The sequence below is a fragment of the Cucumis sativus genome, chromosome 3 (assembly GCF_000004075.3).
Source record: "Cucumis sativus cultivar 9930 chromosome 3, Cucumber_9930_V3, whole genome shotgun sequence".
NCBI lineage: Eukaryota > Viridiplantae > Streptophyta > Magnoliopsida > Cucurbitales > Cucurbitaceae > Cucumis > Cucumis sativus.
In genome coordinates, this window is record NC_026657.2 from 19,116,164 (window position 1) to 19,131,702 (window position 15,539).

General features: G+C 33.5%; 1 protein-coding gene across 3 annotated transcripts; it reads right to left on the reverse strand.

Annotated features, from left to right (window-relative positions):
* Positions 1 to 3,118: 3,118 nt before the first annotated feature.
* Positions 3,119 to 8,924, reverse strand: LOC101203681 (probable protein phosphatase 2C 76). 3 transcript variants are annotated; one of them, XM_011653110.2, is made up of 9 exons: positions 8,755 to 8,924; positions 7,893 to 8,161; positions 7,600 to 7,727; positions 6,869 to 6,967; positions 5,731 to 5,889; positions 5,361 to 5,447; positions 4,815 to 4,906; positions 3,659 to 3,733; positions 3,119 to 3,558 (listed from the first exon to the last, which is right to left on the reverse strand). In XM_011653110.2, exons 2-9 carry the CDS (start codon positions 8,147 to 8,149, stop codon positions 3,406 to 3,408), a joined length of 1,050 nt encoding a protein of 349 aa, XP_011651412.1. In that variant the 5' UTR covers positions 8,150 to 8,161; positions 8,755 to 8,924; the 3' UTR covers positions 3,119 to 3,405. The 3 variants fall into 3 exon arrangements, with proteins under 3 accessions (XP_011651412.1, XP_031739066.1, XP_031739065.1); XM_031883206.1 differs by having other exon boundaries at positions 7,893 to 8,149; positions 8,755 to 8,914; XM_031883205.1 differs by having other exon boundaries at positions 8,509 to 8,914.
* Between the last annotated feature and the right edge of the window lie 6,615 nt (positions 8,925 to 15,539).

The window sequence follows — 15,539 nt, forward strand, 5'->3', positions numbered from 1 at the left end:
TAACGTGGCTTTGAGATAAACCCACTTATTTTTCAATGCAGTTTTTCCCTTGATAACTTAACAAGCTCAAAAGTATGGTTTGTATGTAAAGACTCAATCTCATTTTTGTGCTCATCCTCTATAGCCTCTTCATAACTCTCAAATTCTCCCCCGTCAGTCAATAGCAAATATTCATTAGGTGAATATCTTGTTGACGGACGTCGATCTCAGACAGATCTCTTGAGTGAAACATCTGTAGGAACAACTGTTTTAGCTAACTGTTCTTGAACACTATCCTCTGTCCCAACCTGCTCAGAACTCTCATATGTATGAAAAAACAGTTCATTTTGAACCTCATCTTCTATATGTGTAGAAGACTGTGTCAAAGAGGTTGAACTCAAATCAATCAGATTATCATTATGCTTATACTCTGGTTCATCTATTTTCTCAATGTCTGCTATTGTTTGATCTTCAACAAATACAACATCTCGACTTCTTATAAGCTTTTTCTTAACTGGATCATATAATCTATAACCAAACTCATCTTGGCCATAACCAAGAAACACACATGCTTTAGTTTTTGCATCAAGCTTTGATCTCTCATTTTTAGGTACATGAACAAAAGCTTTACAACCAAAGACACGTAGGTGGCTGTAAGATATATCCGTACCTGACCATATTCTGTTTGGAACTTCTAATTCCAATGGAACACATGATGTGAGATTCAAAACATGTACAACTGTATTTAAAGCTTCGTCCCAAAATGACTGTGACAACTGTAATTCAGATAATAAGCATCTCACTCTCTCAACTAATGTTCTGTTCAATCTTTCAGCTATTCCATTTAACTGTGGGGTCTTAGGAGGTGTCTTTTGATGTCGAATGTCATGATTTCTACAATATTCATCAAAAGGTCCACAATACTCACCTCCATTATCAGTTCTAACACACTTGAGCTTTTCACTAGTTTCTCTCTCAACAAAGGCATGAAACTGTTTAAACGCTTGCAACACTTGATCTTTAGTCTTCAAGGTCTAAACCCATATTTTCCTTGAATGATCATTAGTAAATGTCACAAAATATAAAGCACCCCCAAGTGACTTTGTTTTCATGGGACCACACACATCAGAATGTACCAACTCTAGTATATTTGGCTTCCTTGAATACTGAGATGATTTAAAGGTAACTCTCGTATGCTTTCCTACCAAACAATGAGGACACCGTTTTAGAGGTATACTCTTTAAATCAGGAAGATGATTTTTCTTGGTTAAAATCTTTCAACCCTTCTCACTCATATAGCTAAGTCTCTTATGTGAAAGCTCAACATTTGCTGCATCATCCACTGTATTTATATTAGAATTCATGATTTTTGCATCCATGTAGTACAGTGAAGAAATTTTTTGTCCCTTTGCTATAACCATTGAACCTTTAGTAAGCTTCCATATGCCATTGTCAAAGGTATTGCAGAAAACCTTCGTCATCAAGCTTACCTATAGAAATCAAGTTCATGCGAATATCAGGAATATGTTTCACATTTTTCAAAATCAACCTAGAACTATTTCTGTTCTTCAAGTGTACATCTTCGATGCCAACTGCATTTGCTGATCCGTCATTACCCACCCTAACATTGCCAAAATCACTAGGAGTATAGGATGCAAAAAATTTCCTCTTTGAAGTAAGCATGAATTGATGCACCACTATCCATCACTCAATTGCTCTGTTGTGTGGCAAGATTTACAACATCACCTTCAGATAAAATGTAAAAATCTTCAGTGGCTACAATGATTGTATCAACATCACTATCATCGTCAATCTTCTTTTCCCTGCCCTTATGATTTTTATTGTCTCTTTTCAATTTTCGACAATACTTTTTTATATGCCATTTTTCATGGCAATAGTAACACTCAACATTTGCAAACCAGTTACTCTTGCTTTTGCTTCTGCTATTACCTCTCAAACCTTTACTTTTACTCTTCTCCCTCTTTTCAGTAACCAGAACATCTGACTGTAAAGAAGAACTTTGAGACTTTCTTCTCATCTCCTCGTTCAACACGCTACTTTTTACTAGGTCCATACTTATAGCACCATTTGGGACTGAGTTCAATAAGGAAGTTCTAATTATTTTCCACGAGTCCAACAATGTACCAAGCACCAATAACCCATGTATCTCATCCTCAAGCTCGATATTCATTTTAGATAACTGATTCAAAATACCTTGAAATGTATTCAAGAGATCTAACATAGGCGCTCCATCTTGATACTTTAACTCCATCATCTGTTTAATCAGAAACATTTTATTATTATCAGTTTTAGGGGCACATAGCGATTCAAGCTTATTCCACATAGTTCGTGCATGAATTTCTTCACAAATATGGTTTAGAAAGTTATCTTCTACCCATAGCCTCATAAACTCACACACTTTCCTATGACATAATTCCCATTCTCTATCAGTTTTGTCGTCAGGCTTCTCATCAGAAAAAGCAGGAAGGTGCAAGTCATTTACATGGATTGGTAGCTCCAAACAAAATCTCCACCAATGAAGAACCTCGTGCCAAAAATACACTGTCAAAATTTCAACTTGATTGGACCACAAATCAATCCCCAAAATGGCTGAAATACGAACCACACGAAATTTACTTTTTTCCTTTCTTTCCATGGTATTGCCGTCACCTTTTTTTTCTCCTTTTTACACATTAGTTAATTTAATAATGAAAAAAACTAACCTAAAGTGCTAATAGGTTGATGACCATTTTATGAATAATAATTAAGGATATAGCAACATTTAAAAAATCGTAAATATAGCAAAACTATAGCTCGTTGATAAATTTGTATGATTTATCAAGGATAGATCAATATTTATCCTATAAACCCTAAACTATCCATGATAATGAATAGAATTTAACCAACTTTATTATATTTGTAATTTTTTAAAAATATTGTTATATATTTAATTATTTAACATGTAATAACTAAATTTAAAACTATTTAACTAACTTAGTGCTAATGGGATGGGCTTCAACTGAAATAAGCCCAACAATAACAAACTCATTTTAAAATAAAAGAAATAATAGGATAAAAGGAAGAAAGTTTTTTTTTAGTATAGATGAAAATGAAAAAATTGGGGGACAAACCTCGATCCTAAATACAACTTGTATGAGTTACCAATTAGAAGCATTAGAATAAAACTAGATTAACTTGTTCTGTATCAGAGTTTACAGACAGAAAGAGCATACAGATATGTGGAATGAACAGTTAAAATAAGATTGAGGAAAACCAAATTACAAAATACCAATGAATAAACAAATCAGCTCTTATGCACACCCATTTTGCTGAAGGTGCAGAATTAATTAACACCCAATATCCAAGTTTTCTTTCTTCTCTCTCGCCTCTCTAGAAAAAGAATCTACACATTGCAATACAAAATTCTTAGTTCTCTGCCACAGGACCTGCATTCTCGTGATGAAACTTCACCACAATGCACGTTATGTTGTCAGCACTGCCACGCGTAAACGCTGCTTCAGTTAGCTTCCGAGCAGCTGCCTCAGGTTCATCTTCCTTCCCCGCCACTAATACTGCATCCTGCATACAGAATTTAAGTTGATGTATGGAGATCACCATGTAGAGCAACTTCAATACACGGGGTTATGTAGTTTCTAGTGAGCATAACGAATAAGCATACCTCATTGCGTACCACGTCCCAAAGTCCATCGCTTGCAACAACAAGCAACTCGATGTCCTTGTCTACTTCAAGATCCTGGGTAAGTATGGTGGGCAAAATTTGTAAGTCATGGCAAGTATGTACAACAATAAGCATAAAAAAATCTAAAGAATTCAAGAACACGGTTGTACAAGTTTATAGAACAGATCACGTTCCAGTGAGATTGCAACTAAAAAAGAATCTAGCCTTGCTCCATACATAACATGCTAAATTTATCGCAACAGGAAAACTGCAATGATGAACCTTTGACACAATAACGACAGGCTCTTATATTTGACGTATTAGTTTTAGTTCTGCTGACCTGTCATGTAACTTCTTTAATTGTTAGACATGTGGCTACTTATCATTGATCATTCATTAATGACAAAATCATGCAAGTTTAATTTACACTAAGTTGTCAACGGAGATTAGATATATGTCTAAATCAGCTATCCTTTGGTTGTTACAATTCTAGAAAGTTATAAACCATTGCCAGATATTTCATTCATCAAAGAGCTTCTTCTTCCAAAAATATGTTATTTTCTTCGAAAAATCATCTTTCTAGTCTTCATAAGTTTTGATGAATATATAGGTCGGTACTTGAGTTCTACATATGTACATTTTTAGACTCCAAGTTCATAAAAATAAATCTCATTTGGTCAGTTTTCAAAGTAAATCTTTCTAATCTGAATTTTTAAAAATAGTTTAAGTATTTTTGTTTGATTTTTATGAAAATATTTATATGATATTTAAAATGAGAAAAAAATAGAGAGACTACGATTTTTATAAATTATTCATCTAATTTTAAATGTTATATAATTATTTATTTAAAATAAAAGTATAAAATTATTTTATTAATCTTTTAAACCTATTTTAAAAAACTCATAGCCTAAAAAAATGTGACTAAAATAGTACATTTTTAAAACTTAGAGACCAAACACACGTATTCTTCAAAACTTGAGGACTAAAAAGGTATTTTTCCCTCATTTTTTTAGTAAAGCCTTCCAAAAATACATTATTAGTTCGGTAGCTATCACGAATTGAACTATACAGTTATTCAGTCTCCCACAGATAGTAAACAAACTTAAATTTAGAAACTAAAATGGTCAGCTGTATGACGGGGTGTTAGAAATGATACCTGAATATCGGGATCCGCCACAACAAACTGCTTCAACATCTTGTTACCGAAAGCACGGGACATTGCTAACACTCCTCCTACTCTCCAAGTGCCTGACAACAACAGACAATACAATGTGCTTACAGTATGGATTGCTGCGATGACATAGTAGCAACTAGAAAGTGATCGAGAACTACAACTTGATAAACTTCAAAAACAAGAGCTAAAGGCAATAAATTCTACCTAGAAGATGGTCAGAAGAAACTAATCTCTAAGAAGTTTAATTTGCTGTATACGGTAATAGTGCTCAGGCAACCAATAGATAATTATCAAGGAAATGAATTCCAACTTCCCTGAAATCATTCTACTTCCAAAGTTGTTCATAAGAATCAGACCTTTCCATTAGTATGTGAATCATTCTTATTGGAGAGCGTAAATGTGACGATGTAACTCTGCGTCCCTAATTTATCTATTTCAATTTATTACAGATTATTTGCCAATACACAAGAAAACCAACAGGTTTAGCAGTTCTTAACATCATTAACAAAACCGTTGTTAAAATCTTACCAGCCCACATGACAACACCCCCAGCATTTTCAATTCTCCTCCGCTCGTCAGTTCTGTTTGGTTTATGGTCCTCAGAAAGAGGGATAGCTGCCCAGCAGAATGAAAATAAGTTTCAAGTTTCTGTATGAAACGTAAGCATGAAGGTACAAGACCAAACATAGGAAACAAAGCTCATTGTCATATAGTTAAATATAAGTCATAATAATCATTATGATTTGTTTAACTCTAATCATATTTATCGTTCACTTTTACAAGAGACTATCATGCTCACAGCCTTGAGTCTACCTTTACATTGTTATCATTAAAACTAAAAAAGCATAGAAAACAAGAAAAAGTAAACAACTAAGATTGTCACATAGCATTAATATACCTTCACCTCCCTTTGATATAATAGTACGTGAATCTCCAACATTGGCAACATAGAGATGATTGCCAACCAGCAAAGCAGTTGAAGCAGTAGAGCCATCATCCCTTAAAGTATCCTTTTCCGAATTTAAAAATTCAGCATCTGTCTGTTGATACGTTTCACCTGGGAATTCATAGAAAAAACTTTTGATGTACATACAGAATTAACGACACAAATAAAATTTTCACAAAAGAAAACAGTTATGTAAACAAAGAATGTGAAACTTCAAGATCCTTTACTTTTACACTTATTTATCTATTTATTTTTTATAGAAACAACTTTCATTGAGAAAAAATGAAAGAATACAAAGACATACAAAAAACGAGCCCACCAGAACACCCCAATTACAAGAAGAGGGCTAATTAAAATATTACCAATAGAATAGTTACAAAAGGTCTTCGAAATTGAAACCCAAAGGCACATGTGAAATCTAACCAAGGACCAAACCATCCAGTCGTTCCTCTCCTCCCAAACATCCCAAACTGCACACACCCCAGCCAACCACAAAAGACGCTCTCTCTTTGAAAGGTGGATCGAGGAGGAACTCCTCGATCGTCACACGAACACCACAAAGTCCAACATAGCCAAGTGTACTGTTACACTTGTGGGCAGTGTTCTAAAAAAGCCCTCTTGGGCACACGCCTAGACTCAAGGCCCAAGTCTAGCATCTCGGCTGGAAAAGACGAGGCTTACAATACAAGACACCGCCTTTTGTGAAGTCCCAAGGCTCAAGCCTGAGCCTTGTGGCTTTTTCATTTTTTTTATAACAATAATTTGGGGTTTTCCTTCTTTTTTAACTAAAAATCAAATTTACTAAGCCTAAACGCAAAATTTATTGTGAAGGTTTTTTTTTTCTTCATATTTCCACATTAACTATGCTCTCTCTTCTTAATGTAGTACTTTTATATATAGTGTGCCTCACAAAAAACAAGTGCTCGTTTCTTTTTCACCTTGCGCTTAAGCCCTAGAAGAGTATTGCCTTTGTTGCAACTTAAGCTTTAAAAAACACTACTTGTAGGCAGCTAAAATACAATCATCATATAAATGTAATGACTTTATCTTCATAAACAAACGAATAAGGCAAAAGGGAAATGAAACACACTGATAGCTAATTTGGTATCCGTCAAAAATTTTGGGTGCTTCATTAGATTCTCAAAGAGATGGTCCTTCAAAAACTCTGCAGCTCGGGACCCACCGTGACCTGCACCCAAATGGAAAGAAGTAAATATCTCTACTAGTTATAATATCTGTAAGATATGCATGGTGGATTAATTTGAAAGATTAGCATCAACTATGCTCTCTCTGATAATGATTGAATTCAAGCGTCAAAATTAATTAAGATGTATGGCTTGGGTGATAAAGTTGAAACTTAGAGTCGTTTGGCAGAGTGATGAATCTCAAAGTTTTTTTTTAAAATCTTCAATCATCTAAGGGGCTGTTTGACAACCATTTCATTTTTTATGTTTTGCTTTTAAAATTAAGCTTATAAACAATACTTATACATTGCATTTTTCTAGCTTTGCTACTTTTTAAAAACGTTTTCTTAAACTAAACCAAAATTTCAAAACAAAGAAAATGTAGTTTTCAAAAACTTGATGTGGTCTTTGAAATTTGGTTGAGAATTCAAATGTCTTTTAAAGGGAGCTGAAAAGCACACCACAAATTGGTGAGAAAACAACCATCATTTTAAAAAATAGAAAAAAGAATGTTAACAAATGGGACCTAAATGAAACTTAACAGTTAACAACATATCACCTAGAAATTGGATAGATTAAAATTTACTAATAATTAACACCTACATATGTCACTGCTAGAATGGTGGGAGAATCTAACCATCAAAGATGCCAAAAAGGCAGACAGTTTGACCATCGACCTTCGACATTTTAATATCAAAGAAATCTTCCATGGTTGCCCTCTTCCCTCTGAAACTTGAATACCCCCAACTAAGTCTCCCATCTTCACTGTATATCAAACCAAAGATAATAAGTTTAGTACATATCTCATTGGAATCCATAGTTTAGGTGAAACAACAAGGTCAAAGCATTATGATCTTGTCATCTTCATACGAACAAAATAACAATTCAGCAACACGACTCAAAATAAATAGAAGTAAGCTTTATTCAGACCTTTTCCATCCTCCACTTGTATAGCCACCATCTTCATCTTTCTCTGGATGCTTATCAACAATCGGCCCACGGTTTTCAGATGCACCTGTATCTACCATCATCATGAGACTTGTTCTATATTCACGCTTCCAGGTGTGAACAAATCCAAGATTGGAAGGCAAACTCCTCCAGATATTACTGATTTGGACCCTTCTATTGATTATTCCTATATGTCCAGCCTGAGCAATCACATTCCTTATATTGTAGCTGCATACCATCTAAGCCAGCAACTGCACAATCACATCATTGCAGTAATAAAAAAAAAAGCAAACTCGATGAAATATTCAAAAGCAATAACAAAGAACAGATGCAGCAAAAATAAATCCTCGCATCATAAACAATGGAACATTCAAAACTTCTATCTCTCTTGTATGTTCTTGATATCAGAATGATACCAAGATCTGAAGAGATAGGCAACAACCAAAAATAGCAAACAAAATATAATACAAAAACAAAAACAAGATTTTTCGCTATGATGATCTCCAATCAAACGGTAAAGTACAAGTTTCAACCCCAACATGATCGACCCAAGTAACACCTCATTAAAAACTCCACCACCCTTTTTTACAGAAGCTACCTGGATGGCTAAACATAAAAAAGAGAACCCAGAAAAATGGGGGGAGGGGCGTTAGAATGCAGATAATCGTGAGAAAAAATCAGTCCCGAACAAAATCGATACAGATTGAGTGAAAAAGAATGGAAATCAAGGGCAAATCAGAAATATTAGAGGATGGGATCAAAAGGGATGATGGAGAACATAAAAAAGAATGATCCCATCTGGGAAATTGGGAATGAAAAAGGGGGATCGGATGAATATACTTACTCAGGTAGAAAATGGAAGAATCGGGACAGAATAGAGTGGCACAGGGAAGAAAAGGGGATAAACAAGAGAGAAGGAGAGAGAAATATGAGGAAAGAGAGAGAAAATGGTGGCTTTTCGAAGCACTGGCACCGAAGAGGAGAAGCCAGGTGGCAACATGGTGCCTCGCTTGCGTCCACTGAATTAATGCTTTCTTTTTGCCTTTATTTTCTTTCCCTTTTAACTATTATTTTTCGGTTATATATTATAAGAAGAAACAATCATACGGACAACAAAACCAAAATAAACTACGATATTGCATTTTCAAACAAAGATCGGATGAACCACTCGGGATTGGGGAGTTTGAAGAAGAATTGAAGTCTCCTGCTTCTTCTGTCACATGTAAAGTTTTGACTCCAAAAATTGCCTTCAAAATTGTGCCAATACGTGCCACGACTCCTTTAGCAAAGTCGAGGAGGAATCCCAACGTGGTCTCGAGACAGCCTAAGAGTGCCACGACAAGTGCCCATGACAGCCCATGAGTCAGCCCACAGACATAGCCCAATGGCAAGCCCAGATGTCCATTGACACGGCCATAGGCGTCAGGCACCGGCGCGCGCCCATGCCAACGTTGCATGTAGCACTGTGAGCCCACACCCGCGACAGGCGTGTGCGCCCTTGTCCGCCCAGTGTCCAGACCCCCCAAGAACCTCCCAAAAGCTTTCAGAAGGCCCTAGACACGCCCATGTGCGTGCTGCACCACCCATGCTCGGCCTAGATAGCCCTAGAAGCCTCTAGGACGCTCAAGACAGTGTTGGAATGTTCGGGAAGCTCCTAAAAAGGCCCCGAAATGTGCTGGATGATGCTGGAACGTGCTGGATGATGCTGGAACGTGCTGGAACACTCTAGAAGGCTATTATGACGTTCAAGAAGTGTCATGAAAGGTCCAAACCATTCTAGAATGTTCTAGGCTTCCTTGTAATGTACCAAATGATCTTGTAACCTCTAGAGACTCCCTTGGTCGACCTTCTAAGGCCCAAGGTCGGTGGAAAAGAGCTATAAATACTTGGGGAGAGCCTCATTTGTACGAAGCCTTGCAAACCTTGCAAATTGGCATGTCCTAGCAAGCAGGGTCACCTTGCCTCACCTAGTCTTCTTGCCCATGGCATCCCATGGCAAGAGACAACATATTTGTACCCAAATGTGTATTTATATATTCTTGGAATGTAATGTATCATTCCCAAGACGTATCCATCCAAGCTCCCTTATTCTTCCAACCTCTCTCGTGCCTTGCAACCAACCTAATTACTTCTGCTGCAAAACGTTATTGTAGTGCTCGACGCACTACCCCTTCCCGAAAGGCTTACTTGGCTATATGGATGTTATAATTAGCCAAGTGTCGCAAGTATAGTTAGCTTCAGACTCTAACCACGTGACAGTACACTACCAAGTGCATCAATTGAAGATTTCTGCTTCTTCAAGGTAGTGTACGCTACCAAGTGCATCAATGCATTTCGATTGTGACAACATAAAAAAATGAAACAATTTTTATTTTACTGTCCTAAATTTTGTCCCATCAATAGAAAAGATACTTTCAAAATGTTAATTTGTCTCATCTTTCAATGAAATGTTTTCAAGTCCAAATTAATCATTGTTTCAAGAATCTTCAATTCATATCGATGAGGAGTGAACTTCAAACCAACAAGACATCAAAATGATCCTTGAGTACTCCACTTTGTGGCCGAACACCAAGCAACATTGGTATTCAAATTCCACAAGAACATCGCTGGAGGGTGTCGTCCACCTATAGGTTGAGAAGTAAAGTGAAGAGTTTTCATAGTTCCCTTGTCTTTTGTCCCTTTCTACACAAGTTGAATCTCAGAAATATGTTTGTTAATTGAGTCACTTAGTGGACTCTCCACTTGTCGATTGCATCTAAAAAACCATTTTATTCATTGTCATCCAAATTTACCACGTAATAATCACTACCATTTTCAGCTTCCTGATAAACTCAATAAAAGAGTCAATACCAATGATGTTGATAACTCCAACAAAACCTGCCACCTTCACAAAAATGTATTTGGTAACTTAACGCTTCCACATTAGATGTGTTGTTTCTTCGTGCTCCTTCCAAAAAACACACATAAGATCAAACTAGACTTCTTCTTTTTTTTTTTTTTTTATAGAATTTGATTTAATAGGAAAAATGTCATTTATAACTTTTGAACAACAAATTTTAGCCTTCCACAAGGATTGCCACAAAAGTTTTGAAACATTTCCTCCATATGAACTAGCAACATTTAAATTCACAATATTTAAACTAAAAAATAAGCACTTTTAATTAACTATAAATACTCCTAATTTATCACAATCTCATATGATCTCTTCATCATTAGGTTGTTGAGGCAGTTGTATTTGAAGAATATTATAGCATCTAAATCATCATCTCGAAGAAAAAGTCAACTAAATCAACCCACCATTCCATCGTCTATGGCTAGAGAAGATGTGTCAAATTTTGTCCTCGGATAGAATGTGTTGGCTTTGTAGCCCTTAATTCTCAAATTAATGAATGTTTTGATGATACAAACCTGAATATTTATTGAAAATTTTATTATTTTGAATAGTCCATATCATAGAAGTTGAAACAATGTTTCTAATGCCTCTTGAATCACCCAAATCGAAGGTCAAACGAACAAAATATTATTAAAAAACTTTTTTAAAAAAAATCTAAAATGATGATGTGATGGTCAAATAATCAAATTGAGCAAATTAGGAAAAGCTACTTGAACAAAGGAAAGAGTAACACATATGTGGATTTTGATTTTTCAATTGGCTTTAAAAAGAAAATAAACTTAATATTATTCATCATTGTGTGTTAACAGCTAGTTTTTTAAAAAGATTGTGAACTTATTTTTATTGGACATTTGAAAAATATATTATTATTTATTTTTGTGTGCAATCGCTAATTGAGTTTAAATTTTAATATTTCAATCTTCTTTACTTACATCTAATAACCAAAAGTAATTTTGGATTTTGATATATTTTCTCTTTTTAAATACTTCATCTTTTTCAAAACTTTTAACAATTTTTGTTTAATTTTACAATCTTAAAAAATTGCAAAAGTCATCATCTTCTGTTGTTCTCTCTAAACTTCAAACTTTCATTATTTTCGTCATTTCCCTAAGATAATTATTATGAACAAACTTGTATACTTACTCTATTTAGAAGGTTTTTTTTTGTATGATTTAAAGTTTAACATGTTATTGGATCATCACCAATGGAAAGGATCAAGTTTGCTATTGAATTCAAAAAATGAGCAAGTAGAAATTCGATTCTAATTCGTGGAAAGAGTCAAAAGAAAGTTTTCAATCAAAATTCCAATAAGTGCTTAGAAAAGTGAATGTAAGTCGAGTTTGACTGAACTGTTTTTTTTCTAACTATTTTTTTATTATTTTTTAATTTAATTTGAGTGGTATGTTTTTGTTGGTTAAAATTTGATTGTATAATCTATTAAATGCTTTTTATCAAACTTGTTATTTAGCATAAATTAGCTAATTTTTTTATTTAATTAAAATATTAATTAATTTAATTTAATTTTGACATATTTATTAAAAAGTTTATTTAAATCCTAAGAATGGATTACCAAAAATGGTTTTTTACACCTCTCCAGTGGAAGCCAAGAGCCAAGGGTCAATAGCAATTTGCATGAGTTGGTTATCTCCCACTTTCTAACAAAGTCCTTTCTCAAAGAACAATTTTCCTCCCACGATACTCCTCCAAGCATAAGAAGGATTATGATCACTTACACTAGAAGGATTATGATCACCTACACTGCATTTAGAAATTTCTCCTTGGCTAACATTTCTTGGTTGAAGATGTGGAGATCTCGAAATCAAAGCCCATCGTCTTTTTAATGACACCTGTATCCGTCCACTATTACCAATGGATTCTTTTATTTATTTAATGATAAGTCCCACCGAAACCTTGTAAAGCTCTAACAGATCTTCTTGCATATAATCTTTTAAAAAAGAATGTAAGCAAGACACTATAAATAGGAATGGCTAGAGTCACCACCTTGTGTTTGGCCCTTGCCTTGACATCAATAGGGTTTTACATTTGATGCCAAGTTCATGATTGATCCATGGTGTAAAATTATGGACTTAACAAAAGTTTTTTTTTTAATATATATATAAAAGAATTAGTTCTCAAATTTAAACTACTCCTTTCACTTCCATTTTAAAATGTTGTTTAAAATTACTACCACAAGTCAAATAAGTTAAATATTGTAATAATTTGAATTGATATGACTAAAAAAGACCAGGCTTGTAAACCAATGTTTATAATTTTATATATTAACTAAGATTTTTTTAGTCATGGTAGTTAGTGTAATTTTTTATTGTTTTGAGCTAATAAATATATAAACTCTTTATTTTTTATATATGTAAAAGAAAAGGATTTTTTTATTACTCAATTAAAAAATTAAAAATGGTACATTTTGGTTGAGAGAATAAAAATAAATGAACACATTAAAACTTTCCTTTTCATTTTTATTTTATCATTTTTCGTATGAAAAAAAATATGAATCCCCTTCCCCTAGTAAAAGATTAAGAAAATAAATAACAAAAGCTTAAAATTTTGAATATATTTTTTTAACACATAATTAAATTTTAAAACACACGACTATACATAATTTAAAAAACTAAGAGCGTGTTATAGGGAAATTTTAAAAGTAACAAATTTTACAAAATATCTACAACCTATAACAAATTCTATCATTGATAGTCATTGATATGTTATAGTGATAGAAAACTATCATCGATAAAATCCAAAATTTTGTTATAGCTTATAAATATTTTAATTTATTTTACTATTTTTAAAAATGTCCCTATATGTTATACCTAGCCTACAAAATTTAGAATTTAAATATACATTATTAATTTTTTTTCGTTGGTCACTTTAACTACAAAACTTAGGACTTATTTGGATTTACTTAAGAAAAAAGTGTTTTTTTTTCAAAAGAAGAAAAAAGCTCATTTTTAATTAAACTGTTATGATAAAAGCAGTTTAAATATTACATTGTATGTGCATCATAGGAAGGTAACCATAACTATCACTAAATGTAATTCTACTTGACTTTTTCTTTTGCATGACCATTTTACTATGCTTATTTTGAAACCTAATTATTAGATGCTTTTTAATGTTTTGCTTAACTGAAACTTTTGTAAACTCTATCCGATTACGTGACTCATTATATTTTGTGAATAGTTTGTAATATTTCTAATTAGACCATTCATGTTAATGCAACTGTAATCAAAATTATTAATAAGACAATCCTAATCCTCAAACCAAAGATCCAAACTATTAACGTAGCAAGAACCTTTGAAACAAAAACTAACACTTCCTTAACTAATTTAGATCAACCAAGAGAAAGTTAGGATTAGATTATCTCTTAAATCGAAGATCTAGAAGTAAGATTTGGAAATTTTGTTCTAAATTGAGTCACTCCACAATCAAACTTGATCAATGTTAGATTGAATGATTTGCATGCATTATATCATAAGATTGCAAATTAAGCAAAAACTCTCAAAATGAGATTTCAAATTGTATTCATAAAATTTTTTGTCCTTACAAATGAAAGGATAAAGGCATTATAGGATTGTAGAGGTTCTATCCTAATTAATGAAAATACCAAAAGTCTTTAAAACATTAACTAATCTTTTTATCTTCCAACAACTAATTTTCAACCACCATTTTTAATAATAAGCTATTAATGATAGTTACCCTAACTTGTTAAATTACAAATGAAAATACAATAAAAATGTGATATTAAGTAAGTCATGAGGTCTTCAAATTGTTGGCTTCAAGGAAGCTTAATGTCTACCCCATAATCCACTTTAATCGAGAAAACATTGACCTTCAAATTTTCAAAGGGTCCTTCATCTCTTGTATTATTAGTATGTGACACATAAAATTCACGGTGAATCGACCCTATCCATTCTTGTACATGAAGAATGAATGATTGTTGAATTTTTTATGCTTTAGATCTTGTAATTGGTTCCTCCAGAACGAGGGGAACATATGATTCACATCATTTTCCCCCTGTTTAAAAGGATTCGTTCTAGAATCAAGAAATTCATCACCTACATCAAAAGGACTCAAATCAGCAATATTGAAAGTATAACTTACCGAATATTCTCTTGGACGGTCAATTTTGTATGCATTGTTGTTAACTTTTTCAAGAACTTTGAAAGGCCCATCCCCTCTTGGATGTAACTTTGTTTTCCTTTGAGACAGAAATCGCTCTTTGCAAAATTGCACCCAAACCCAATCTCTTGGTTTAAAAATCAGTTGTATTCTTCCTTTGTTGACTCTTGAAGCTACTTTGGAGTTATTTTTTTCAATCTCTTTCACTTCCTTGTACAATGTCTTGATCAACTTTATCTTGTTTGTAGCTGCATCACTTATACAAACATTAGAAGTAATAGACAACAAATCAAGAGGTGCAAGTGGGTTAAACCCATAAACACACTAAAAGAAATCTGGCCTTTAATGTCAGGTGGAAAAAATGAAAAATGAGCTTTAATGTCGTTTTTCAAAAAATGGATGTTTAATGTCATTTTTAAACCGACATCAAAGAGAAAGGATTAATGTCGGTTTAAAACATATATTTTTTTTTGAAAAAGATACGTTGGATCAGTAGATGCACCCGAACATCTCCGCTAGGTTTAAAACCGGCATTAAATATCCGCTTTTTGAAAAACGACATTAAAGCTCCTTAATTTTTTATTTTATTTTGTAAAAAAGGTAAT

Excerpts from the sequence above, each read along its gene's own strand:
- LOC101203681 (XM_011653110.2), bottom strand. The coding sequence starts at position 8,149 with ATGGTATGCAGCTACAATATAAGGAATGTGATTGCTCAGGCTGGACAT. Across the intron at positions 5,448-5,730 it reads TATATCAAAGGGAGGTGAAG|CTATCCCTCTTTCTGAGGAC; the intron begins GTATATTAATGC and ends TCTGCTGGGCAG. Across the intron at positions 4,907-5,360 it reads GGGTGTTGTCATGTGGGCTG|GCACTTGGAGAGTAGGAGGA; the intron begins GTAAGATTTTAA and ends TGTTGTTGTCAG.